Genomic DNA, 26210 nt, shown 5'->3' on the forward strand with positions numbered 1-26210 from the left:
TGAGGCAGACAGACATCCATTATATATATATATATATATATATATATATATATATATATTCTCAAGCACAATTTGCCATCTTGATTTTGATAAAATCACATTCAAATTTAGGACCACATTCGATTTTAATGTTTACATTTTTTATGTTTTACAGATTTCACAGTGGGATGTAAAAGGATGAGACAAAACTACATTTGAAACCCAAACAGGCAGTCCTTCTAGACAGTAGCTTATGTCTTGGTAAAAGTTTTTAATGGCAAACAAATGATCAAGGGGCACTTCTTTAGTGATCTTTGGCAAACCTGAGAGCAATAACTCTTCTGAGACAGCTTTTAAAATGTTATTTTTGTGATAGCTTGAACAAAGTTTAAAAAGAAGACTTCAGTATCTGACCCAAAAAGTTGAAAAGATCTTCTGAGGAGTAAGGTGCATAAAGAGATGTTCAAAACAGGAAGCTTTTTCTTTTTGCTGTTTATCTGCCCTGTTGATATAAATCAAACAGCTGAGGTGCAAATAAATTGAGTTCAGTGAGCTCCCAAAATAAACTACATACTTATTTGTTAACTTTATTTTACAAGGCCACTGAGCTTTGCAAAGTAATAGGAGTCACTGACCTTTACCAGATTTATTTGTCTGAGTCAAATAAATACCAGAAAGTTTTGAAATAGAGTTTGATAATTCGATTCTTTTAAGGCCAGTATGTCATCATGACTCATCAGGTCATTAATCTGGATATTTATCAAAGCAAAATATTCTCCTTGATGGTTTGTTTAAATATCCATACAGAGCAAAAGATTAGAAAACCAAAATATCACACACAAAAAATAAATAATTCAGTTGATCATAATGGTCATTTGAGTACTTTGTCCTCCAAGTAATAGAGTGTAGAAATGAATCGAAAGGTAACTGAACTGTTGAAATACTGACAATATCTGAGATTATTTTGATGAGACACATCCTGACAGGTTAAAACAAGGAGCAATGTTCTTCAAATACAGAAGCATAGGCAATAAATCCGAAGGCAGCAACAGCAGGGGAAGCACTTTAGAGGAAAGCAGAATCAAATATTTAAATATATTCCTTTACAGAAACACTTCACAGTGTTCTGCTGATTGCCTGGGCAACCCTGGAGTTTGTCTTGCGATGTAAAGCATTGCAGATGAAGTCACCAGCCTCTATGACTTTGGCAAGGTTCACACCCTGCGAAGAAAAACATATTGCAATATCAGTTCAAACGCAATGTCTGTGAGGGATTTTGTCCCAAGTCAAACTTAATTTGGTCAGACTTTATTTGTAGAGCACATTTAAAACAACCGCAGTTGACCACAGTGCTTTGCAGTCATAAAATACAAAACAGATAAATACAGAAGCAAACGGAAATAGGAGAGGAAAAAACATAATAGAGCAAATTGCAGTACAAAAAGCATGGGGCGCAATAAAGGATTGAACCAGTATAAGTAGTCAGGTTCAAGTCAATCGTACGCCAACAAAATAAAATGGGTCGTTAGCAGTGACTTAATTTGTTTTAAGGAGATGTTTATATCTGTATGTTTAAGCCAATCCACAGTTTAGGGGTAACCACTGCAGTCGACCTCAGTACTCTAACTGGAGTATGAAGATATGGTAATTCTTCTAGATAGAGTGGCGTCAGACAGTTTAAAACATAAAAAACAGCTAAAACAAACAAAAAGTGTTAATTTAAAGGCAAGTTTCTTATGCATTTAAGTTAATGTGCATAGCAGGTGATAGAAAAGTGTAGTGGAAATTTTCCACCAGCAGGGGTAGGGATTGTAAAATAAACTGCTCCTGAGACGGCATGCAACACTGTGGACTTGTGCAAGTTGTGTAAAACCACTGATATTATAAAATAAACATTTACACAGCCGCATGTTTGCAGAGCGATCTGTTTATGTAAATGACCTCTGAAAGTTTGGTCGATCTGTTGGGATTACAGAGACAAAAAATACCAAGTGCACGGTGACGACATACTTACAGTTTCGATGCCCATGCCATGGAGCATGTAGAGAACATCCTCCGTTGAAACATTGCCAGATGAACCCTGAGCATATGGGCAACCTCCCAGACCAGCTACTGCAGAGTCCACCACACAGACCCCCATCTGCAAAGGACATACAACAGAGACATTCAGCGGCTCCACATGGGCTTCACCTCAGGTAAAAATCCAGGAACAAAGATCCTTGTTCTGTTGGGATTGTTCTGCCCGTTGCAGTGTGCCTTGCCAGGCCTGCGGTCGTGTTTTACAGCTGTTTAGAAGACTGTGGGCTTATGTCCTGAGGATGAGTGGGCACAGAATGTCCCACAGTATGGCTTAGTCATCCTCTTTGTCAGCTTAAACCACCAGCACCACATAATTACCGCCCTGTTCATATGACAGGAACATTATAAATATTTCATATGTTTCTGATTCTCTGGGTTACTCATGTTTTTACAACACTACTCTGCCCTTAACCATGGGGATTCACTTTCTTGCCACATTGAGAAGATTTTTTTTTCTCTGCTGGACGGTGTCCTCTTACACTATGCCAACAATACAGGAATTGTAGAATTAACACATAAATGTGCTGTTGCTACAAATAATCATGAATGCCATCAATTATTTTGCAGATGACCTTTTATTAATAAGTGCCTGTGTTCTGGTGCCTGCAAAAGATTAATTTTAAGGTTATTTACTCTGTTACATGTTAGGCTCACTGGCTGCTTACAATCAGCATACTTGTTGTATTTTCTGGGAAACTATAATGTTGTTTCTTTTTTACTGCCAACAACACCAAGTGTCCTCCATATGAAAATTAATGATGCGTTCTCAGTCGTTTTTCTCAACTTGTTGGATGTCTTAGGAAATAATAGTTTACAGCTTTTGTTTTGACGTCAGTGCTACAGAAAGATGTAAGTCATATCAATATTTTTTACAATTTTTCTAAATGCACATATACAGAAACTGTAACCTAACCGCAAGTGTAACCTTTGTTTTCACACCAAAAAATGATGGAGCCAGGCGTTCAGTTTTTCAGTCATTACGGATAAGGTCTCGGGATGTTTTCCACATGTCCCTGGGATCGTCATGAGAATATTAAAGATGTTTTCCAGCTTCCGTGGCAGAGCCAGATGTCAGAGGATCCCACAGTGAGACTAAATTAACACGCTGATCCTCTCAGTGGCATTGGGTCACGGAGGACTTTCACCCCGTGGAGCAAAACCAAGCAAGCTATATTAAAAGAATCTCTATTGCCTTTTTCAGAACAATACTGCTAATTGGTTGCTTTTCCTCCAGACAAGAACCTACTTCTTTCGGGGCCCGTCTGAGCTAGCCGTAATTGCTGTTTGTGTTGGCAAGGGGAGAGGAGGAGGTGGGGTGGAAGGAGGAGGAGATCTACTCCGGTGTGTGCAGCGCACGAGATTTCCAGACCTTGGATAAAGCCAGAGCAGGATATTGTACTAGGCAGAATTTTTTGTAGTATAAACACAGAGTTGTAATCTACCATGCCAATCCTCTCGTTTTCAGCTGCTAACCGTGTAAGGCCAGGGGTCTTCAGCATACTGTTTCCGAGAGGAACAAAACAGACCCTTCACCAGCGTGCCCTGTTTCTCTGGACCCTAATCGTGCAGGAATTGGTGGTCAGCAGCTTTAGCTTGCCAATGCTCAGTTTGATTCACACTGCCCAGAAACCAGATGTGCACTCAGTGTTAAAAAAGCCATATTCAGTGAGCTGTGGTCATATAAAAACAATACATTCCTGGGTAAAGACACAGTACATTTTCAAACTCCCATGATTTGGGATAAGCTTGTAGACATTCTACACTCCGAGTGGACGAGGCTGAAGATGGACAAGCTCCCATTCTGGTTTTATAACTGCGTCAGAGAGAAAGAGAAAGAGAGAGCGTGCATTCACTGAAGCATAGGAAGCAGTGATGCTTTACCCACTGCTACATAAACTGGGAAGCTGAAAGAAACTGTCACAGATCCACTGCTGACACATATATCACCTCTTTCTAAGAAAACATAAATAAGCCATAGATAGAGAAAACAAGCATAAAGAATGAGTACATTTTTACTTTGTGATTTATTTGAGCAGAACAAATTGAAACTATATAACCACATCATGCACCTTCTATATCAACCTCTTCATGGAAGAAAAAATGCAATCTAATCTAAGTTTCTGGTGTTTTAAAACTTTGTTTTATGTTCAGGTGGAAGCTGTGTTTTCAGTAACAGGTAAATAATTTCATTAAATCAAACCGTATTCAACTTAACTACTGCCCAACAATTCATTTGGTTGAAGCTTACAAAAGTATGGAAAAATAAATCTACACAGACAATTCTGATATAAATAATACAAAACTTCTATTTGGCTTAAGAACAGAAAATGCTGAATGTACCTGCACCTATTCTTATTAATGTTTTTTTTATTAATCTTATTAGTCTTTGTTGTGGTAAAATATTTTTTTCAAAATTAGATTGTTTATTAATGATATTAGAGTTGTCTATCTATTCTATTTTGTTTTTCAATAAAAACACCAGAAGGTGTGCGTGTGTTAGTTTTTCTCATGTGTCCTTAGCGTTTGTTTATGGCTTATATGTTGGTTATTCATTGTGGTATTTTATGCTTTTTTTTCTTTTATTCTATGGATGCACCCATTAATACTGTACTCTTATATACTTTAATACTGTTTGTTTTTACTTTCAATATGTCTAATCAACCTGCGTGGAAGCAGTGTTACTTATTTAGTGTTCATACTGAAATGAATAAAGTGAAGAGAAGTGTAACTATGAAATGTGGTGTACAGTTTCAATAATATGATTGTATATCACATGATGCATGTATACATTCATCTTTTTAATACTGGTTTTAATGTTTGATTTATGTCTTAATTACCATAATATTCTGCTCTGGTATTGTGTTGTCTAATTTTGTTTTGTTTTTTTCATACTTATTATCTGTTTAATTTTGTGATTTAATCAGTTTTAATCATTTATTTTTTATTTAAGCTATAGACTGAGTGTATAATTATTTATTATTGGACTGTACTATGTGGATTTTTTCCCCTGTAAAATGGCATATCGCCACTGATACGCCACAATGGTGATGAAGATGGTAATGAAGATTATATGTCATACAGCAAATGTCAGTTATAACCTTGTGATGTCGACACCTGCCATTGATAAATAAAACAAAGTACAACATAAGGTTTTACTGAAGTTATCAACACACTTCAGAAGATCTTTGAATGTTAGTAAAACAAAGTTATTGAGCCTGCTGAACCCATCATAGTTGAACATGAATGTTGTTGTTGTTGGCGGAGAGCTCAAGTGTGAGCACAAACAGGTTATACTGTATTCCCCGGCTGCAGCCGTACACAATACACCAAAATTGCGGGTGAGAATAAATAATTTCCCTTGCCAAGCCTGTGAAATCTAAGTACATACGTTGTCATTGTGTGACCTGCCAGGAGTGGGTTAGTAACAAAGCCCCCCCAGATCTCCTGAGAAAAAAAAAAAAGAGAAAAGGTACAAAGACTGAGGAATGTCTTTATCAAGAACAAAAGAGGTGACTCAGGGCTGACAGCGCTGGGGGAATTCATTTCTCTCCCAGTTGGTGGTGTGGACTTCTGGCACACAGTAATGAAAAGCTATGATAAAATCTTTCATTTCCATCTTGTTTATGGGTGAGCAAATGGTAGGCAAAATATCCCCGGCTGCTATTACTTTCTGTGGCCACAGGGCAGCTGTGATGAATCATTCTAAATATGATCCACAGAGGAATTTAACCGTCCCTCTGTGCTTTTTCACTCCACCATCCAAAATCAAAGCTAACTTAAAACTATTTGCTACTTTACACACAGACATTGTTGAGGTTTTCTTTAGCACGATGATGCATGGCTGAATAGCACTGTAGAAAATCAAGAGAAAAGCAGCTAAATGAGAGTAAATCAAACATTTATTCTTCCAAATATTATAATGCTTTACTGTGTTTTTTTGTCCTTGCAGATGTTACTGTATTAGTATATTAATAATATTTTGTTTACTTATTTATTTAGGGTTGTATTGAGGGTTGTATTGAAAAAAAAAGTAATGCACCGAAATTCCCACGTGAACTAGTAATACTCGCCTAACCCATGTATTTTGGGAAGGTTGCGGTCACGTGACCAATGCACTAATGGGAGTAAAGAAGGAAGTGGTCCTGGGTGGTCTCGTCAGGAGGGAGGCTGTGGTTGTGGTTGGGTCATAAAATACAGGAGAACTTAAACAAAATCACAGTTACCTAATTTACCTAAACCTAACCACCGCGATTTTATGTTAATTACATAACTTTACATCATTTGTGAAGCTCTAATTCGTAGAATATCGTCCAAACTGTTGTATGAGGATATGTTGTACTACAAACTGCCATGTATTTATTTTTCAAAGTTGCCATCAACAATGCTAACCCTTTAAATAGAAATAGTCCACCAGTGCCTCTGCTGGTGTTTTTTTTTTTTTCAAATTTATTGTGATGTCAATTCTTGGAGTACCTTCATGTCCCTGAAATCTGCTTTACCTAAGCTAAAAGGTATTGACTAACTGACTAGCACTGAACCTTCGAAAAAAAAAAAAAACGGACAAAAATAAAAGATTTTATAGCAAAAATAGAAGATTTAACACTACATGCGTGATTTTAACTTCGTACATATTTACGTTTTTAAATTCTGTTCATTTTTAGGAGCAAAGTGCTTAGTCGTGACAGATTCATCATTCATTCCTCTGGCGCCACTATGTGTCTTTGCACTGCAGGTGACATAGCGCAATGATGCCAACACAGGCGTACATCTTGATGACAAAAAGAATGAATGCTCGAGCTATTATGTTTGGGGTTTTTTTTGGATTGATATTGATTATACTGGATTGTGCAAAAAGCAATCTCCTGCAGCCATTACAGGAAAATACAGTTGTAATTCTGGCAAATTACTATGTTTGCTCTGCACATAAGGTGATGACTTAATGCCAACGGGGAAGACAGAAGTTTATCTGCTGCAAAAACAATGAATACTCTGGCTATGATGGTTCTTATTGAGATCTATTCAAACAGAATCATGTCAACACTGACCTGCGGCCATCCACAGGAGGTCCATATTAAAAATGTTCATTACATTATTATTATCTATTCATTTATATATGCCACATGAGCAGTAGTCATTTTTATAGTATATAGGGTAGTATTTAGTAGACAAGAACGCAATAGAAACTTGTAGCCTACTACTTTAAATAAAGTATCAGGAATTGTGGGTGAAAAATACCAGCTACGTGTGTTAATTATTATATTTACCATTATTAACATCAAGGTGCTTTGCCTTTGTAAATCTTGTTAGTTGAATGTTTCCAGATTTTAAAACTTAGTTTTTCTAATTCTTTGGTGACACTTTAAATGAATAACATTACCACAATAATTACACATGAATTTAAGCAAATTAATAGTCACAAAGCATAATATTATCCTGCATAGTAGATATTTACAAGCGCTATCAAAAGCTTCTAGAGTTGGGCCTGCAGCTGCAGCGCCATTCATCACGTGCTCTGCAGCGAGCGAATGAAAGGATCATTTTCCACTGGTCTTTAAGCACAGCATTGTCAGAGTTCAACAGCCGAGCGACAGATGAGTTAGGAGCCCCCCAGGGCCCTTCTATCCACCTAGCTCTCAGTTGCTTTGTCCAACAGACACTGAATAGCTGAGCCTTTGTGCTGACCCCCTCACATCTGTTGACCCACCCAGCCCCCAATGAGCTTCCTCCCCGGCAATGACAATGTGCTCCAGAGAACTGATACAGCCATATCCGCGTTACCTGTTTTATGTCCGGATTTATGTTGGTTTTACACTACGGGCAAAGCGGTGAAAACACCCCGATGAGACCTCTTCCACAGGGATTTACAACCTAATTTTTTTTTTTTTTGCTGAGCTGCGTAGAAACAGAGTTTATTACTGTGATAGTCCATTAAGTTATTTTTTCCCACTACAATTCATGTCCACTGTGATGGGAGGGCCCATTGGAAATATCTTATGTTCATTAAGATTCTGGGATTTTTTTCAGTGGGCAGTTTGTGAATCATCTTGCTTTGAGGAGGGAGGCTTAGATCATGTTTCTTAATGCCCCTCTTCCTTGTTGACTGATGGCTCCTGCTTTTCTGTGTGTCCCATTGTAACCTACACATTTGTTATGTGCCTTCTCAATACTCTCCAAAACAGAGGATACATTCATAATGTCGGAAACTGACACATTGTCATTAAAGCTCAGGGCAGATTCAGGTTTACAGTCAGTTTTTCAACATTTGGACAGCCACACGTCGTTTTACACCTCAAACTCTCATTATCATAATTAAAGGGCCATTCCATCCAATTATTATGGTTTCCTGTAAATAGGAACATGTATGGAGATCTGACTGATTTTCCAAAATGAAGTGATTTCTCGTAACAAAGTCAAAAATTGTTGTTTTTAGGTGGAATTAATACCTGCAGTGGCCTGTAAATTAAATGAATTTGACATTTACACAAATGTGATTAAAGTGGCCAATTTCAAAATTCCATCTTTATATGATTTAATCTTTCTAAAGGCCATTTCCAAATACACAAAAACATAGAAACAACAACAACAAAAAGAAAAACGTACATCTGTGTTTTGGATGTAATGGGAGAGGTTACAACCTGCATTTATACCATATGACTCTGCAGTAGTCACAGGTATATCAGCTCTGGCAACAATCAACAGTGATGGGAATACAACACTTGAGTTGTGCTAATTTTAGCCCCTTTACCTGCGAGATGCAATGACATGCCCAAGCAGCACTCAACCATTGTTCTAAATTAGTCTGTACAAAGTTTGAAAGAGAGACTGGTTAAGTCCGGGGGGGGGGGGGTATAACTTTGCTCTGCTTTTCACTTTATTAGCAACTGTCTATGCACAGGTACTGTTCACATGACATGATATGGTTTGCTTGAGGTTTTGAGCTGCATAATTCCAGAAGAATATCAACTCTGACAGTGCTGAGTTTTGTAGGCTGAGATCAAATCGTTAATTGATTTTCTCTCATTTCTGAATTTACTCTGATCCAGTGACATCTATACTGATGCTTACGCCTTGAAAGTAAATCTGCCAAGTGTTACCTTTATTATGATACCAAGATTTTCTACATAGACCTTGTGTGGTAGTTACAATTAATTTTGGACAGAGTTGATAAGTTGTTAAAATGAGAAAGTCGACTGCATATCTGAGATTTATATTAAGTATACACTTGTATGTGGAAGCTCTAAAGTACTTCAGTTTAAAATGATTTCAAACAACCACAAAATAAATACTACATATCCTTTGCTCTTTGTTACAATGAACAAAATATGCTGTCTTTGAATGCACTGTAATTTCTGCCATGAAAATTGTCTAAAGAGATGGATTGGGAGCAGCCTAACATACGATTATCCCCAGCAGGAATAATGATTTAAAGCCTCAGAAAAGACTTGTGATGTCTACAATGTTGGCAGTCACTTAAGGAAGTTGAAAGATGTCCTGGAACGAGAATCACCACCTCAACTTTGCTTCCACATCTGGCTGCTCCTCTTCATGTCATCATGAGTGAGAACACTGATTTATGCAAAGGCTGGGCATTTATCCATAATCGGCCTGCGGTTCTCCACAAGAGTGTTCATATTCATCATAAGGAGAAAGATGTGCATGTGGAGGAGAAGGTGCCCAGAAAATCCTCCCCAAGCCACTGCAGAAAGTAAAGCTGTCAAACAATTCAACATAAGAGGATGTGCGGATCAAGAGGATGATGCATCGCTGTCTTGTGATAGTTCAGAGAACTCTGAGGTAAATGGGCCTCCACTTCTAACTATGCCAGTATTTCTAAGCCCTCCAGAGACCTCTGCAAGAAAAAAATACTGGCACTTTTCATACCCCTCACACAAAGTTCAGGATGTTTTTTTTTTAAAGTACTTTTCTGTACAAAGAGGAAGAGTGATCAATGCTCGTCCCCCCAGCATTATCAAAGCATATGACTCCCTTTCCTTTCAGAGATCTGAGAATTTTTCCTTTTTCAGAGATACTTCAGTAAATTTGCTGAGATGTCAGGTCTCTCCCTCACTCTGCTTTCAAAGACGTATTTTTGATGTCTGCCAGGTTTTGAGAATTTTCAAGCTCCTTCCTCTGGATTTCCCAGAATTCACAGGTCCCTCCTCCCAACTTTTGACGCAGTTTTGGAGCCCTTCCCGTTTATTTTAGGCACGTCAAGAAATGCCAGGTGCCTTGAGTGATTCTTGCCCAGAGTAGGGGAGCACAATCTTGCCAGAGAGCAGCACCTTATAAACCTTTACCTCAATGTATTTTAGAAGGACGGATAGCTTGTTAAAAAATCTGGGTTTGGGGTTGAGTCATGTGCACGCGTGTGTGTGTGTGTGTGTGTGTGTGTGTGTGTGTGTGTGTGTGTGTGTGTGTGTGTTTGTGGGTGTGTGTGTATGTGTATTGTTATTAATTTTCTAGGTTAATATGTCTACCCTTGTTTTTCTATTTTGCTACCATTTTTAATGTTTATGTCTTTTGTGTCCAAGGGCCCTCTTATAAATGAGATTATTCAGGAGGTGTATCCTTTAAGTTTAACATGAATTTTAGATGTACATTATCTTAGTTTTTACAGTCATCCAAGTGTATAAGTTTTTTTTTCGAGTGGAACACATATGAAATTAGGTGGTTTTGGGGTCCTCTGCAAGTACATTTTGAGCATCTAACACTTAATTTCCTGAATCCAGGTATTTTTTATGCACCAATTTGTGTTTTTTCCGAATCAATATATGACGTAAATGTCTTAATTTTTGTCAAATGCTTGTTCATATACACTTGTGCAATCACCCTCTTCACACTAAACCCCTTAACTACACACCTATGACAGTATAGATGGTCAAAGATAAATAAGTTGATGCAGCTTTGCAAAATACTGTAAAATCTTTGGATACATGGTTTGGCTAATGTCTTATTTTTCTTGTCAAACAATAATGTATATTGTAATGTATAATGTAATAAATTATTATTCTGCCGCAACTGCAATTTTGGTGTCTTATAAGAAATCAATCAATTAGTCAGCTTTGACAATAATATCTAGCACACTACCTCTCCTGCCATTGGTAATAATAATTATAGCAATATTATTGATCATAACATAAAAAATCTTTATAGTCAGCCGTACTAGTTTTGAGATTACCCTTCATACTACACATTGTGACTTCTTACCTGAAGTGCAGTAAGGATGTTGGGCAGAGCTTGACCGTAAGTGTCATGGCAGTGAACTGCAAGAGCGCTGGTGGGCACCTCCTTCATCACATTCTGCAGCATCTTAAACATGGAACCTGGAGTACCAACACCGATAGTGTCCCCCAAGGAAATCTCATAGCAGCCCAATTTATATAACCTCTTTGCCACCTAAAGAAAAGTAAAAAATACGGTAAAATACTCTCATTTACAGGGAATCATGCAGGAGACGTAATCTTAACAACTATGATCTTCCAGAATATATGTCTACAAAACCTGCATTTTGTCAATGATTACTAACATGCTCTGTCAATGTCATATGATAACATTATAAAACAACTATTAATCAATATTCTCTCCATTGAATGTTTCTGTGAACATGAAAGTATACAAAAAATGTAAAAGATTTAACGCACCTCAGCAACTTTGAAAGGTTCAATGTGTCCCTCCTGAGGGCATCCAAGGGCACAGGAAACATACCTGACAGAGCAAAACATTTCTGAGAATTTCATTGAGTCTATGCATTAAGCATTCAATTAATAAAAAAACTAAACTGATGTGGATGTAGCAGCAGTTCACTTTAATGTGGAGAACTTCAAGCTGCTGAATACTTTAGTATTGTGGTTTCTGTATTTTTGATAACAGGATTACATGTAGGACACATTCACTGGGACAAAAATCAACATTGTTTTGCCGCTGCCTGTTGTTAAATCAATTTATTTAAGATAAGAACACTGCTATTGATTTTGATGTTTTTGGCTGTTCATTTGTCAGTGCGTGAGGCAAAAAGATTTGCATGAGATTTCGCTGACAGATCGGTGATTAGAATTTGGTTGTGATCCAGATCTTGCTTTGCTGATTGATTTGTTAACTATTAAACAGTATTTGGCAGTTGGAAAGTGACAGTATTTACACTAATCCATGTTGTTTTGCTGTGTTTATCTTTTATGGACTGAGAGGTTCATATAATCCAAGAAAACATGCAAAACAACTGACTTTTATTCAGCAACTTATCCTGATTGATTTTGCTCCAATTGCCATCTGGACTTGTGGTTAACTTGGTGAACATCTGGAAGTTTGATTAAAAGCTATCATTACTGAATTGTGTTTTTTCCTTCATATAGAGACTGCAGTAGTTTCACCTGCTTAAGATCTGTGTTTTCACACATGCTAAGTGAAGATTAATCTCCAGAATACTAACCCACGGACTGGAATTTGGTGCTGTTTGGCAGTGTTAATGACTTCCTCAAACCTCAGCATGCTTTCATCAATAGAGCAGTTAATATTTTTTTTACTGAAGGTTTCAGACGCTGACCCAAACACCGCCACTTCAGTAGCACCAGCTGCAACCTTGAAACCGGAGAGAAAAATGAACTTGTAAAACCGTTTTGAACACTGTGCTGGAGTCACACTTACGTAAGTGCAGGAATTATCTGGGGAAAAAAGAATGTAGCGCCAACAGTTAACTCAAATTGACAAGCATGGGTAAATACTTATGGTTTATGGCGGAGATCATCACGCTGAATAGAAAATTAATGCTTACAGCGTCCTGGAAGCCTTGCATGTTAGGTGTCAAAACAGGGTACCGAACATGAGGCGCTCTCTGGATTCCTCTGAGTACATCAGTGTGGTCTGCCATCTAAATGAAGGGTAGAAAACAAATGATGTAGAAAAATAAACCTTTAACACCATCTGAGAATACATCATCCTGCACAAATGTTTTCACATGCTCGTAGGCAGCACACATACCGTAAAGGACAGAATTACTTTTTCATCTCACATTTCTCAGTATAAATAAAATGGGACATGTTCAGGTTTGCTCTTTTTTAGGATGTGAATAGTGGTACAAGTTATGGCAGCAAGTGAGAAGGTGACTATATGAAGAATACTTTTTCCAAAAACATCTGTGGGTCCAACAAGTATTCTAGAGGAGCACATTTTCCTCAGTAGTTATGCAGACAAGAAAGAGAGGCCTAATAAATCACTCAGCACTCTGTTGCTGTGCACAAAGAAGAGTTATTACCTGTGGTACCCACTTTGAAGACACAAAGCTGGTGGCCTCGATCACAGGCAGGCCTGTTCCTGAGAGCATGTCTATCAGCTGGATTTTCACCCCTGTCGGAACAATTTCCTGGGGAACAAGGAAACTGAAACTGCTCTTTCTGGATTTGATTCCACTCAAGATGTGAGGTACAACAAGCAGATATACGGCACTTTTTTTTTTTTGTTACACTGCCTGCCAATCACATCTTGATCTTCATTCACATGCTGAATCATGCACTTGCTAAATATATAAAGATCTCTCAATATTTCTCGTAATAACACATTGTGGTAAATAAAATTATCCCTGCATCCAGTGCAATCTGTAAAACTACAGGCATGCAATGAGGAAATGATAAAGCAGTGACATGCTAAGCAGAGTAAACCAAGCCAGAAGCCGTGTCATCTTTCCTATTCAATTTCAAAGAAAATGTGAAACACATGCTCCTGGCAATTATAGCACACAACCCATATGTTATGGATTGTTTTCCGTATGAAAAATGGGGGATTCCCGGGGTGCTCATGTACAAAACAAGAGTGTGTATTTATAAATATAAATGAGATCCGTGACTGAAATGACAAGTGCATACCTTTTCATTTTGAAGTCCATCTCTCGGCCCAACTTCAACTATTTTAACAAAGTCTGGGTACTCGTGTCCTGTGATGGTCTGGAGAAATGTCAAAGAGACACAGAGTAAGAAGACGTTAGGCGACACATGACAGTCCACTGAACACAGTCAGTCAGTCATCCTTTTGGTGTGGGGTGCTCCAGGACATGTTATTTCTAAAATGAACAACACACAATCTCAAAGCCAGGCGAAACCCACGAACCAAAACATAAGCCTGTCATGACATTAGGATGCAAACTCAGGATGTGTTTCATAGTGAAAACACTGGGGAAGAAGGTGAGGGTAACTCTACACAAACCACAGGGGATATGCAGAGGATCAGGGTATTTTTCTGGTCTGAACCTTGTAATTCTAGAGGAAAGTCCTTGTTGTGTTAAGTATAAAACCAAGATTAAATATTATTAATTTAAATGAGTTTAGCTAACTTTTTTTTTTTTTAAAAAAAGATATCTTTATTGTGCACTCCCATGGAAATGCATCCCCGACTACATTAAAAAACTTCTGAACTTCACAGACCGTTATACACATAAAAACGTCAAAGACATTAAAAACTTCCTCTGCCGTGGGTTAAAATACATGAAATAAAAACAATAAATAGGCCTAAGTAATAACTAAGTGTGACAAATTGTTGCGATTAAAGTGCTAACAATTAATACGTTTTTCAAATAGTAATAGTAATAGTAATTTGTTTAATAGGTTGACAGAGGAAATTTGAATAAAAAATGAACAGAAAAATACAAACTGACCAATTGCTAATGTAACATTATTTAAATGATTTGGGGGGAGCAGACGAACAAAACAAGCCAACAAAAACAGCAGGTAGCTAATTGAATTATCATTTCAATGGAGTTTCTTGCCGGGCTAATGTGTTAGCAAACAGGAGTCAGGACGCTCCTTCACATCCAGAAACATGAAAACAGATTTTCTTTTGTCATAACTTGCCTCCATTTTTACGTCCACCACCTTCTGAGAGGAAAAATATCCATGTCTTTAGCTTGCCATAAACTATCTTTACCAGCTTTCCAACACAGGTCAGCAGGTTTTTGTACTAAGCCGTTAGCAAATCGCTAAGCTTTCTGTAACGGCTGTTAAAAGTACATTTACTCTTCTAGTTAGCTTGCTAACACTCACTGTTTTTATGTAATCAGTGAGCATTCAAATGTAAACAACCACTGTGGACAGTTGCAGTTTTCAAATATTCTTTCAAATATTTCTGTTGAGGCAACCTGATAGAGGTTACATAACACAGAGGGAAGAGACACATTTTTTGTCATATACAGTTACTTCAAAAAGATAGTAACAATTTTCCAGTCTTATTTAGACTGATGCACTATTAGAAAAGAATAATATCTAAAATCGTGCAGCAGAGAGGACAATTACATAAGCAGCATCAGCGCTGTCATCAGTGGCTGCTGTGCACCCTCTCCTCTCTGATAGAGTCATGTGGCAGAGCATGTGCAGCAGATTAGAAACAAGAAAAACAACGCCCACCTTTTCCTCCAGCAGCCAGCGTTTCAGCCATGGGTAGTCCTGGATGAGTTGCTCATAGCTCAGGCAGTGCTTCACTGTAGTGGGTACGTTACCCATCCGAAAAGCTGCTTGTCAGCCGTGCTGCAGCCCTCTGTCCTCCGAGACAAACCTGCACAGACCGCTGCAACTCATATAGGATACTGAAGCATCATGTAAGTATGCTAATGCAGGGCCTGGATGACGGAGGGCTTGGCTGCACGAGGAGATGGAATTAGAGGGAGGCTGCAGACGGTAGAGGATGATTCAGCAGTTGCCATGGAAACCACATCCCTAGCAGGGAGGGGATAAAAACAGAGAGGGATGAGGGGGAGGGATGCAGACTTAAAGAGAGGAAATGGTGTGAAGCAAAGTGGGAAATGGAGCGATATGGGAGATTAGTGCTGCACTTAGGATGGGGAATTCTTGTGGAAGCATTTTGACGAACGATAAAATTATATGTGCATCCAAAAAAGGGGAATGCAGGTGCAGGGTAGGAAAGAAACATGAAATAAGGAAAGACAGGAGTTTGTGCAAGTTTAAATCAGATGTATAAACAGGCTAAAAAAGTTTCTTTGCTGTGGAAACATTTTAACCTTTTAAAAAGTGAGCTAATTGGCCTGGTTTCTTTCAAAAGTGTTGGATGCAGGCAATGTGCAATGAAAGGAGATATGAAATAAGTTTAAAAAAAAAGAAAAAAGAAAATGACCTGAAAATTAGTTTAAAAACACACAAACACACGGAAAAAAAGAAAAAAATATTGCAAAGAAAAAAAGAAAAAAAAATCAGATTTTCGTAACCAGAGTTCCCACACATTTTAACTGATACAATTTCAAACGTTTTTATGACTTTTGAAGGGCCCATAATAATTTCTTCTTGCCCCACTTGCCCAACTTTTTCAACCAATAGCTTCAAACTCTTAACGCATAATTTCAGCAAGCAGGTACAAATGAAGGGAGAGGCAGAATGCAAGGAGAAAATGAAGAAACATACATGATGGTAACAAAACTTTGTCAAGCATTGACATTAGAGCTACATTAGATTGTCAGATTAAGAAAATAAATTTGCTGTTATGTTATATCACATGGAGGGTTCTCCACCGGACATTACTGTAACAATTTCATTACACATAAAATTTCACGACTTTTCCAGGCCTGGGAAATGTGACTGTGAAATTCCATGACTTGTCTGGGTTTCTCATAACCATGGGAACCCTGTGTAACCTAAATTTAAATATGTCATTTTAATAATTATAAATACTAAATAAATATGAATCATGCAGTTTGTGGAACATTTCTTTCCTAGTTGCTAATTGCCTTTTTACCATGTTTTTGAAAGAAATCGCACCAATTTGCTCAGGGTTTAAAGGTTTAAATACTTGTGAATTGTGCCTGAAAGCACCACAAGAAAAGTGATGTCGCCCCACGTTTCAAACGGTAAACTAGTACCTGCTAAAAAATCCTCCAGCTGATGTTTTATATCTTGATTCAACAGCAAGATTAGATGCACATTCAACTCCCTGTTTGAGTGAGAATGGGAAGGCTTCGGGGAAACAGCCTGCTTTGATTGATCTCCTGTGACCTGAACAGTTGAAGGCTTTCCATTGCCAGACGTGCCACTGCTGCCAATGTCAACTGCATGGTGTAATAAAATCCCTTGTTAAGCCAGGGCAACATTTACCAGAGAAAGAGCCATTCTTCTGAACCCAGATGTTAACAATAGAGGGGCTTAATGAAGTCCTAGCATTCAACCATCTCACCACGCTAAACTGCTCTGTGATGAGAGACCTCTGCCTCCCTCTCAGGGGAGGAGGGCGACTCATATGATCAGCCCTAAAAAAGCCTTTTTTGTAGCAGACTTCAAGGTTGATGTCTATCAGTTGCCACCCCCTAAAAGAAATTGTATTGCCTCTAATCACTTATTCATGGTCCTCTTAGCTACAGGAAAACAGAGCAGTAGACATTTATGGTTGAATTTTAAAGTATGCTGCCTTTAAATCAAATGTTTAACTATTAACAAATGTTATTTAGCTTTTTACATCAAACCAAATCAGTGCACATTATTATTTCTGCCAAAAAATGAATGAAAGGAATTTTGTGTTGAAGTATTTTCCTGAAATAATTATTCGATCATTTTGAAATAATTTCTTGGTTTTGGTGGTTTCTTAGCATTAATTTTTTTCCAGATGTCTGTAAATCTGTGCTTTAGATGGTCAAAGTCAATAAATAACGAAACTGCATTTTGCAGAAGCACTAAGTGCAAATCATGAATAACTCTGCTACTCAGCTCCCTGCCCCCTTTTAAATGAATATGTTTTGGAACTAAATACAATGAAACTACTCCTGTTTGTTCTCATTATCACCATAATAAAAGTAATGCATTAATTGTGTTTGCAGTCTATTGACAAAAAAAATAAGACTTTTCATGGAAAAGCTGCGTTCTCGATGGCTTTTTTTCAAACGATGATAACTGCATCAACCAATTAACCCTAACTGGCCTTTTAACATTTCTTCTTTCAAGGAGACTCGGCAGCTACGGTTTATCTTGACAAATACCAGCTGCAGAAGGTCACTTTAAAGAACTGGCCTTGAGGGGCTTTTCTGCTTTTAGGAGTCAATGTAATGCAGGTGAGTGAAGGCTTTAAAGTCTAAGATGGTCTGTAAGTAGAGAAAGATTTGACATTTTACAAAAAAAAAAATATACAGGTCAAATGACATCTGTAAGAAAAGTAAAAAAATGGGGTTTTTTTGTAAGATAACAGAAAAGTTGGGTGTGGTTTCAAGCCAACACCGATACATAAAACATTGATTATAATATATAACACATTTATATAGTACAAGAATAACACAAATTGTCAAAAATACTCAACTTAATCTTACTTACAAAATCAACTGTGACTTGTTGTGCTTTCAGCCCAGTCACTAGAATAAAATGTTAGCATTGTATGCTACGTATATGCACAAACTACAAATATGTTACGTTTGCACATTTAATATATATCATGCCAACAATTCTGAAGTAAATTAGTGTAGGAGCTGACTTTTTCATCATGGAGGGGAGACACCTGCCAAGCTGCGCAAGACCCACAAACAACAAAACTGGTACTGATTTAGCGAGTTATCGCTGTGTTTTCAGCTGCTTTTAAGGCACCAAACATGGGTGTTTTTAAGTGACCTGTTATTGTTTTCCTGTGGGGATAAAGCCTGAAAAAGCAGTTCGTTTTCACTAGGACATTGTTGCATATCTGCCAGAAAACTGGCATGAAAAGTAATTGCTTTTTACAGAGAAAGTGCTGCTTTGTGCCCCTTGTAAGCAAAAACATGACTCCCCTCCCTATAAACAAGTGTGTTTTAGTTGTTGTTGTTTTTTGTGCCTAAACCTGAGCGCACATCAAGCACAGAGTGGAAATATACAATTTTAACATACAATATTTTCTACATAACCTGCAAATGTAACAGATCTTTGGTCTGCAGAACATACAATGCCAATATTTTTTCTAGTGATTGCTTTGCTTTTGAAGTTGCAAATTTCCTTTTTTTCCCCCTCTTTTTTTTAAGAGTACACAGGATGCAGGATTTTGGCATTTGGCAATCAAAAGAAATGGAGGATTTTTGTATCTCAACAGCATTATAAAATCACCTTAGTTACAGACATCAGAAATCACTGCCCACATGTTAAAGAGGAAAATAGTGTATAATAATGAAGTGAAACAATATTGCAATTCAGTCTTATTTTCAGGCTACTAACAATTTAACAACTGCACAAACTTAAAAGATATTTCCCACCAGGTTAAACTCTGTAAAGGGACAACACTCTTTACGTTTGTGTAGATTAGGCAAACAGATCCACCCTGACAGGAAAAGGGATGTCTCTGCACCAGTTTGTAAGCTGTCTCCTGAGAGCAATATATTTTACACATGAGGATTTTGGAGACCGAGAGCATGATGAATGCTTCGAAATATTAAATAAAAATCAAACAGTGCAAATGTCACAACGTGTTTCTGAACTGGAAAAAGTGGCGAATAAAAGAAAGAGACTATTCTCTTTTTTATGCTAAGAAAGAAACAGATGTGAAAAACAGTACTTTATAGAGTGCAGGTTTCGGCAGGGCATGAAAGAGGTTTTAAGCTCTCAGATATATACTGAAAACAAAGTGGGAGAAAGAAAACAGGAACCAGATTAAATCAATTTTCATCCTCCATCCGTCTTCAATTTCTACATCATGGATCTAACTGAACTGTAACAACATGAGAGTCCTGACGCTGAGCGGATCGCACATGATCATCACTCTGAAAGCAATAATCATGATGACAGTCCTTCATACATAGATGAGATGGAAGGGTTTTTGGGATATATAGTTAGGATAATTACACCCAGTCCTACAAAAAAAAGCCCACTTGATGGTGTGTATTTGAAACTGAATCATGTTTAAGACAAAAAAAGGGCAAAGAATGCACTTATATAAATAATCTTGCACTCGTGGAGGGAAAGCCATCACCACCCCCATCTCATTTCCACTGTGTACCAAGAAAAAAAGAGCACAAACACTTTCTTAAAAATAAAATGTAAAGCCTTGATAAAAATAGCAGCCTACCTTACAGTTTCTTCAGGAAGGCAGGACGCTCAGAGCCAACTTTCCACAGCTCCCCTTAGAGACAGCATGTGTGTTAAAGATTATCCTCACAGTAATCACACCACAGAGCGCCCTGCGGCTTTCAGTCACAAAAGCCACTGACCTGTGTGTAGTGTCCACACACGATCATGAGTGCTGAGCATCCATGTGTAAAATTTCTGACTCTGTACACGCAGCCTAAAGTAATGCTGTAGCACAGGCCTGTTCAAAATGATTAACAGTGATCTAAATTTATTTGGGAGTGTGAGAAAAAAACTTAAATCCTGTTCATTCATTCATTCTGACATGTTTTTTTCTTCACAAAGGCTCTAGTAAATACCACTGTGTCAAAGATACGCTTAAGCGGATGTTTCTAAGCAGCCAGATATTTATTGTGCAGATTTTTATATTGTTCCACAGAGGACTTCACGGCTGAATTGCTCCTCCGACTGGATCATAAAGTGTAGAGATTTCCTTCAGTGTATCCATCTCCTTGGTGGGAGAAATTGAATTTCACAGCAGAATCTACAGCAGCCAGACTAGACATGAACTGGGTTAAGCGGTAGCTGTTGACATCTCTATTTGCTTTCTAAATTGGCGGAGTAGCATGTTTTGTTCATTATTTGGATGGTGGGGTGAGACGATGACAGGACAGATAAAAATCAACCTTGAAAAGTCAGATATCTTGGTCTTTAGAGCTGAGTATTGTAAGAATCTTTAATACTTAGTGTCAGTACGATACCTTAGCTTTTGTACTGATACCAACACATTTTTTCCACAAAACCCTTTTTTTAAAGAAAAAAAAAGTTTTATTACATATACTATGCACTGTTTTTCTAAAAAAGAAATTTAATCTTGCTGTATGGCAACCTTTTTTTTAACCTACATAGAAAAAAATGGACACTACTTATACTGCAGTCTTGTAATACTGACCTCTTATTAGCTTACACCCTTTTTGGTAATTTTCTACTCATTTTTAAAAATTACATTATTATTTCTATTTCTGACTGTTGAATTCTGTAAATATCTTTTGTTTGTGTCTCACCTATTATTGCCACAACAAATTTGTTTATATGTATTGGTAATTGTCTGTTTTTTTCCCAATTACATCTGTAATAAACTGTATTTGTAGGACTTTAAATGCTAATAAAAAGACCTTGAGCAAAAAATAAAATAAAATAAATGCAGACTCATCAGAAGTAATCCCTCTCAATCATCATTTATGACCCACTAGAAGTGCATGTCAGTGTATTTATCTGCAGATAATCTGCCCTCTGCCTGAATTTTAATATTTTTTTCTAACTGTCTGTGATCGGGATGTTTATGGGCGTGTAACCCTTCAGAGCTTAGGTGAGATCTGTGGCTTTATCAAAAGTTAGTTATCAGGTGCCAGACCGTAAGCAGCAGGCATCCAAGGAATACAGGGCCAGAAAAAAAAACACAATATAGTCAGACAAGAGTAAAACAAAAAACAAAAAAAAACACCAAACAAAGGGTTGGCTCTTACTTTCACTTGCTCTGGCAAGTGTGCTTACAAACACAAGTAGCATGCATAAGTAGCCATACAATTTGCCTGAATAAAATAGTGACAAATTGCCAAAATTGTGACTTAAATCAGCAACTAAAGATCCAAAAAAGAAGTCAACAAGAACTCATTCAAAAGCGCATACCCCGTGCACAGCACTGTCAGTCGTTATTACTTGGTGCATTACTTTTTATTTAGTCTTCATTTGAAACGTTGCAAACAATGCATCTCACCCATGGCTTCTTCGGGTTTGCTGTACAATACTACACACAGGTGTTTTTAACAATGCTGCAGCTGCACTGAATCCAATTAGCAGCAGGGTGAGTAATCTGCCATATATGGCCATGTCTACACGCCTTTAAAATCTCACACATCGTGTAAACAAACATATCCCATTATATACATATTGCAATCTAGAAGTCAATGAGAGTTTGAATCTGACCAGACATTTATGGTTGCTTTCGCCACTTCACAGTTTTGATACTTGGTGCTCTAAGGGAAGATGCTAAAATATGGATTTCTGGGTATCAGGACTCATTACTGGGGTTGTGTATAAGTATGCCTGACAACACAAAACACAGCGGAGGACACAGGAAAATCTCTTTGTCCTCCTTCCTGTTGTGTCTCTTGACGCTCCATGCAGTGTAATGTGCAATTGAGACAGAAAAAAACTTGAAAACTAACCATCAGATAATGCCAAATATCTGGTTAAACACTCTTTCTTAATCATGTTTGGACATAATGTGCAATTATTATAAGAAAAATTAGTTGTCTGCTATGGGATGAAGATTAACTCAGACTCAGTGCCTTAAATTTAAAGACTTGGCCTAAAATGGGATCTTTTTTTGGGGTGTGGGGGGTATTTTCACTGTTGAAAACAGAGCAGCGGGTTTTAATAGAAAGATTTAACCTTCATGGGGTGAATTTAGCTTTTTATGTCTTGTTTTTGTTCTCTCTTTGTTCCCTTAGTTCATAATTGTGCCCAGATTCTTCTGATGTACCTTATTTTTGGGAGTGTTTTAAACGTTGGTTAGAAAGCTCGATGATACAGTAAATCAGCATGATTAGTACAGGATAGAGACATCCTTGACCTCAGACACAGGTTAATATCCTGTGCATCTGCTTCAGTTTGTATTTTTCCTTTTAACTTTTTTTTTAATTTTATGTGTTCTTTGACATAAATTGTACGGTAGATGGGTAACAGGAGGACATAACTAACCTGTGCAAAAAGAGGAGAGCAGACATTGTTAGCATATCACGTCAGAAGCTTTTATTTCTACTGAGACAAACTCACAAAAGCATCTTAAAAGACATATGTTTTTCTGGATTCTCGTGGAAAATATTCACAAATACTGCATGCAATAGAAAGCCCAGCTGAGATCAACTTTAAAAACAACTGCCTGAAAATAAATTTTAGAGTTATACAAACTAAACAGAAAGCTTAAGCTTATGTTTCTTGTTTATTAAATCATCTCGGAAAAGCACTGTTAAACTGTATTTAATGGTGAATTTCAGCCACGCATTGTATGCATGTGTAAAATCCAGACTAAAAATACAAGATTTGGGAAATATAGAAAGGTCTGAAAGCACAGGTGCCACCTCTAGTTGTAATGGGAAGTGACAGTTGACTTCACAAACAGCCTGTTGTAACTCCAAGAACCCAAAAGCCCTCTCCTCTCTGGCTGGGGAAGCTAATGTGCATATGTGAATAACAAGCAAACATAACTGGGTTTCTGCGTTGCCCTCTGCCGGGACACATTCCTAGCCATTCCTGCTGCAGCCTTGTCATACCAAACAACATGTAAAAATGCGACCCATATGGTCTGCCTTCTCAAGAGGGACTGATTGAGCTGTATGGAAGTCATAGCCCACCCACAGAACACAAATAAGGAGAACCATATGTGGGGAGATGAATTAGGTAAACTGCACAACATTTTTATTAGATACAATTTCACTTGCCTTGTGGATGGACTGCAAGGTGACACTTTGAAAATAAACTTTGAGTCTCAGAAAGAAAAAGACCTCGGAGGCTAAAATCGACGAAACACAGGATTATTAAACCAAAGTGAACAATAACTATTATGGTTTGTACTTTTATGAGAGTGACCAAAATGTGACAAAAATAAGCATCATGTCTGTCATCTAACCTGCCTGCATTAGAGCCAACTGCACCATAAATTAAGCCCATTAATGACAGTCAAAGTCACAACATTTAAGGACAAGTGTGCCTTTACAATACAAAACTCCATCAAAATTGAACAAATGTTTGGTTTCACAGTTTACGAGCATGTTTGCGTAAAATAAATACAACATTTTTTTTATGGACCACATTTGATTTTCATTTTAAAATGTTCTCACTCAGAACACTCAGATGGGAAGTGTTTTACAAAACGCAGAAACCTTAAAGAGCTTTAGGAGCCATTGGCATAGAAAAATACGCCTTTAAAAAAAAGGGGAATTTTTGCTCTTCATTAAGGGTTAAAGACTGACAATATTTCTGAACTATTTTTGTTGCATGCCTTCACATACTCAGAAACTGTTGCTAATTATTCATTTTAGAAGTTTATAGACTATTTGACACGGATGACTGAGGCTTCACTCCAATAAAAGTGGACTTTTATTGTGGGCGTTATTGAAAAGAGAAAACAGACTTAAAAATATAGCAGCCCCTGTCATTTAATCTGGACGGACATCTCTGGGACACCTCCAGCACTAATACTTCTGTTGACAGGGGTTCGCAACATGTTACAAGTAACGCACATGAATAAAGGTAGTTTTTTTTTTTAGGAAAGTAATTTTCATGTACCATTTTTAAACTGTACTTCTACAAGGGGGTGGCATCACCAGAGACTTCCTGCTACAATATTGTCACAATATGATATTATTGCAATTTTACATATATTGCAATATGCTGAGCATTATTATAAGATATACTGCAATTTAAAATAAACTTTGTCAACATCTGTTTTATCTAATAAGATAAAGTTTTCGGCGTGCTCATTTTACTTGCATCATTTTTACTGCAGCCACATGTATCTGGTATACTGAAAGCAACTGATATTAAAAGTCTAGAAGGCAATTAAAATTTTAATATTTGCAAATAAATAATTTCTATAATAAAAATAAATAATAAAAATAAAATTGATTCTTACCATATGTGTATCAATACAACATTGTAACACAAAATATCACGATACAGATGTCAATAATCACAATATTAAGCAGCTGTGTGTCTGGTATTTATTCCTGTTTGTTTTGTGAAATGCAGGTTACCTCAGTGTATCTGCATTCAAGGGCGATCTGCTCTCTGTGTGCGCGGACAGGAGACACGCGCGCGCGCGCACACATACACGCCACACAGGGCCACCAGAACATCGGCCTGTAAAACAATTTCGATGTAAGCTCGGAAAGGCAACGAAAATCTGCCGCAACTTGTTCAACATAGCACACATGGTGCAACATACCTGCCCACCTGAAACGGAACGGGAAGCTCACAGTAGCGGAAGAGCACGAGCGAACCGGAGTGAACCTAAAGGAGGTCATTTGTCCTCAGCACGTGATGAGGGACACGAGCCCATTGGCCAGACCACGCTGCAGGGCATGTCAGGGCATCTGTCCCATACACTTTGTTAATTTTTCATGTGCAAGGTTAATCTTCGATGTTATGGTAAGGAAGATGGACCCGGATGGGTGTCGGGTCATTTTAATGGGAGTAATTGTACTTTTACTTGATTTTCAGTCCAGTTATGATTTTTGATTCTGTTTTGCAGTATTTGTTAACGTATTCCAAGCTCCTGATGGTTTAGATTAGATTTTCTTTCTTTCTTTTTTTTTTTTTTTTTTTAAAAAAAAGACCTGAATCATCAAGCATTTGCCACTTTTGACAGCCAGCCAGCCCTGGCCTACTGAGAGCTCCAAAATGATCTCACCTCACTAAAAATATCACATTTACTGAACAAAAGAACATGCTCTTAACAGCCGCTGGGTCTGTTTTCTCAATCAGGTTCAGAGAATAAACATGTTTGTGGTAGAAAAAAAACTTAATATCAGCACCTGGAACCACATCCTGGCATTATGTAACAGTGTTTAGGTAAAGCCAACAATATGTTGTGACATACGCTGTAAACCTGAGAGCGTGATGAATAATCCACAAGAAACCCCTCATGAAAAGTAAACTGCGATGGGTTGTGACCTTTTTTCAGCTTGTTTCAGAGTTGGAAGTGTTGATCTGATGAATGTCAAGGCACCTATGACTCACCGCAGCTTGTTTTTGACCAAGGGGGTCTCAAGAGGAGAAGGGGCCACTATATTAATCTGCCCTGAGTATGGCAATTGTTACGCTTCCCTTTCATGTGGTCGAGAGGTTGCTGTCCAGAGGGCTGTGTCATTTCGGAGAACTTAAATAGGAGTTCATTCATAGCCACTCCTGTGCAACAGAAAAGGAAGAAATGTAGCTGAATTGGAAAGAATCCATGATATTAAACAGTAGATGGGATTGTGAAGTGCTAGGAGTAATCATGCCAGGCAACAGGCCGCAGGAATGCAAATCACCCTTCAAGCCAAGAGTTAAGTTAGCAGGTGGCCTCCTCTATTCACTGAATGTCAACACTCCTTT

General features: G+C 37.7%; 1 protein-coding gene across 1 annotated transcript; it reads right to left on the bottom strand.

Moving 5' to 3' along the window:
* Nucleotides 1–106: 106 nt before the first annotated feature.
* Nucleotides 107–25079, bottom strand: hmgcll1 (3-hydroxymethyl-3-methylglutaryl-CoA lyase like 1). The gene is made up of 12 exons (XM_042502045.2): nucleotides 25060–25079; nucleotides 24869–24974; nucleotides 20053–20106; nucleotides 15444–15752; nucleotides 13914–13991; nucleotides 13307–13414; nucleotides 12827–12922; nucleotides 12485–12633; nucleotides 11700–11763; nucleotides 11266–11454; nucleotides 1994–2119; nucleotides 107–1200 (listed from the first exon to the last, which is right to left on the bottom strand). The coding sequence occupies exons 4-12, from the start codon at nucleotides 15537–15539 to the stop codon at nucleotides 1096–1098; spliced, it is 1011 nt and encodes a 336-aa protein (XP_042357979.1). The 5' UTR covers nucleotides 15540–15752; nucleotides 20053–20106; nucleotides 24869–24974; nucleotides 25060–25079; the 3' UTR covers nucleotides 107–1095.
* Between the last annotated feature and the right edge of the window lie 1131 nt (nucleotides 25080–26210).

This window comes from Plectropomus leopardus, chromosome 13 (assembly GCF_026936395.1).
Source record: "Plectropomus leopardus strain MGB_pleo_1.0 chromosome 13, ASM2693639v1, whole genome shotgun sequence".
Taxonomy (NCBI): domain Eukaryota; kingdom Metazoa; phylum Chordata; class Actinopteri; order Perciformes; family Serranidae; genus Plectropomus; species Plectropomus leopardus.

Excerpts from the sequence above, each read along its gene's own strand:
- hmgcll1 (XM_042502045.2), bottom strand. The coding sequence starts at position 15,539 with ATGGGTAACGTACCCACTACAGTGAAGCACTGCCTGAGCTATGAGCAA. Across the intron at positions 12,634-12,826 it reads TGCAAGGCTTCCAGGACGCT|GTTGCAGCTGGTGCTACTGA; the intron begins GTAAGCATTAAT and ends TCCGGTTTCAAG. Across the intron at positions 1,201-1,993 it reads ATGGCATGGGCATCGAAACT|GGTGTGAACCTTGCCAAAGT; the intron begins GTAAGTATGTCG and ends TTTTCTTCGCAG.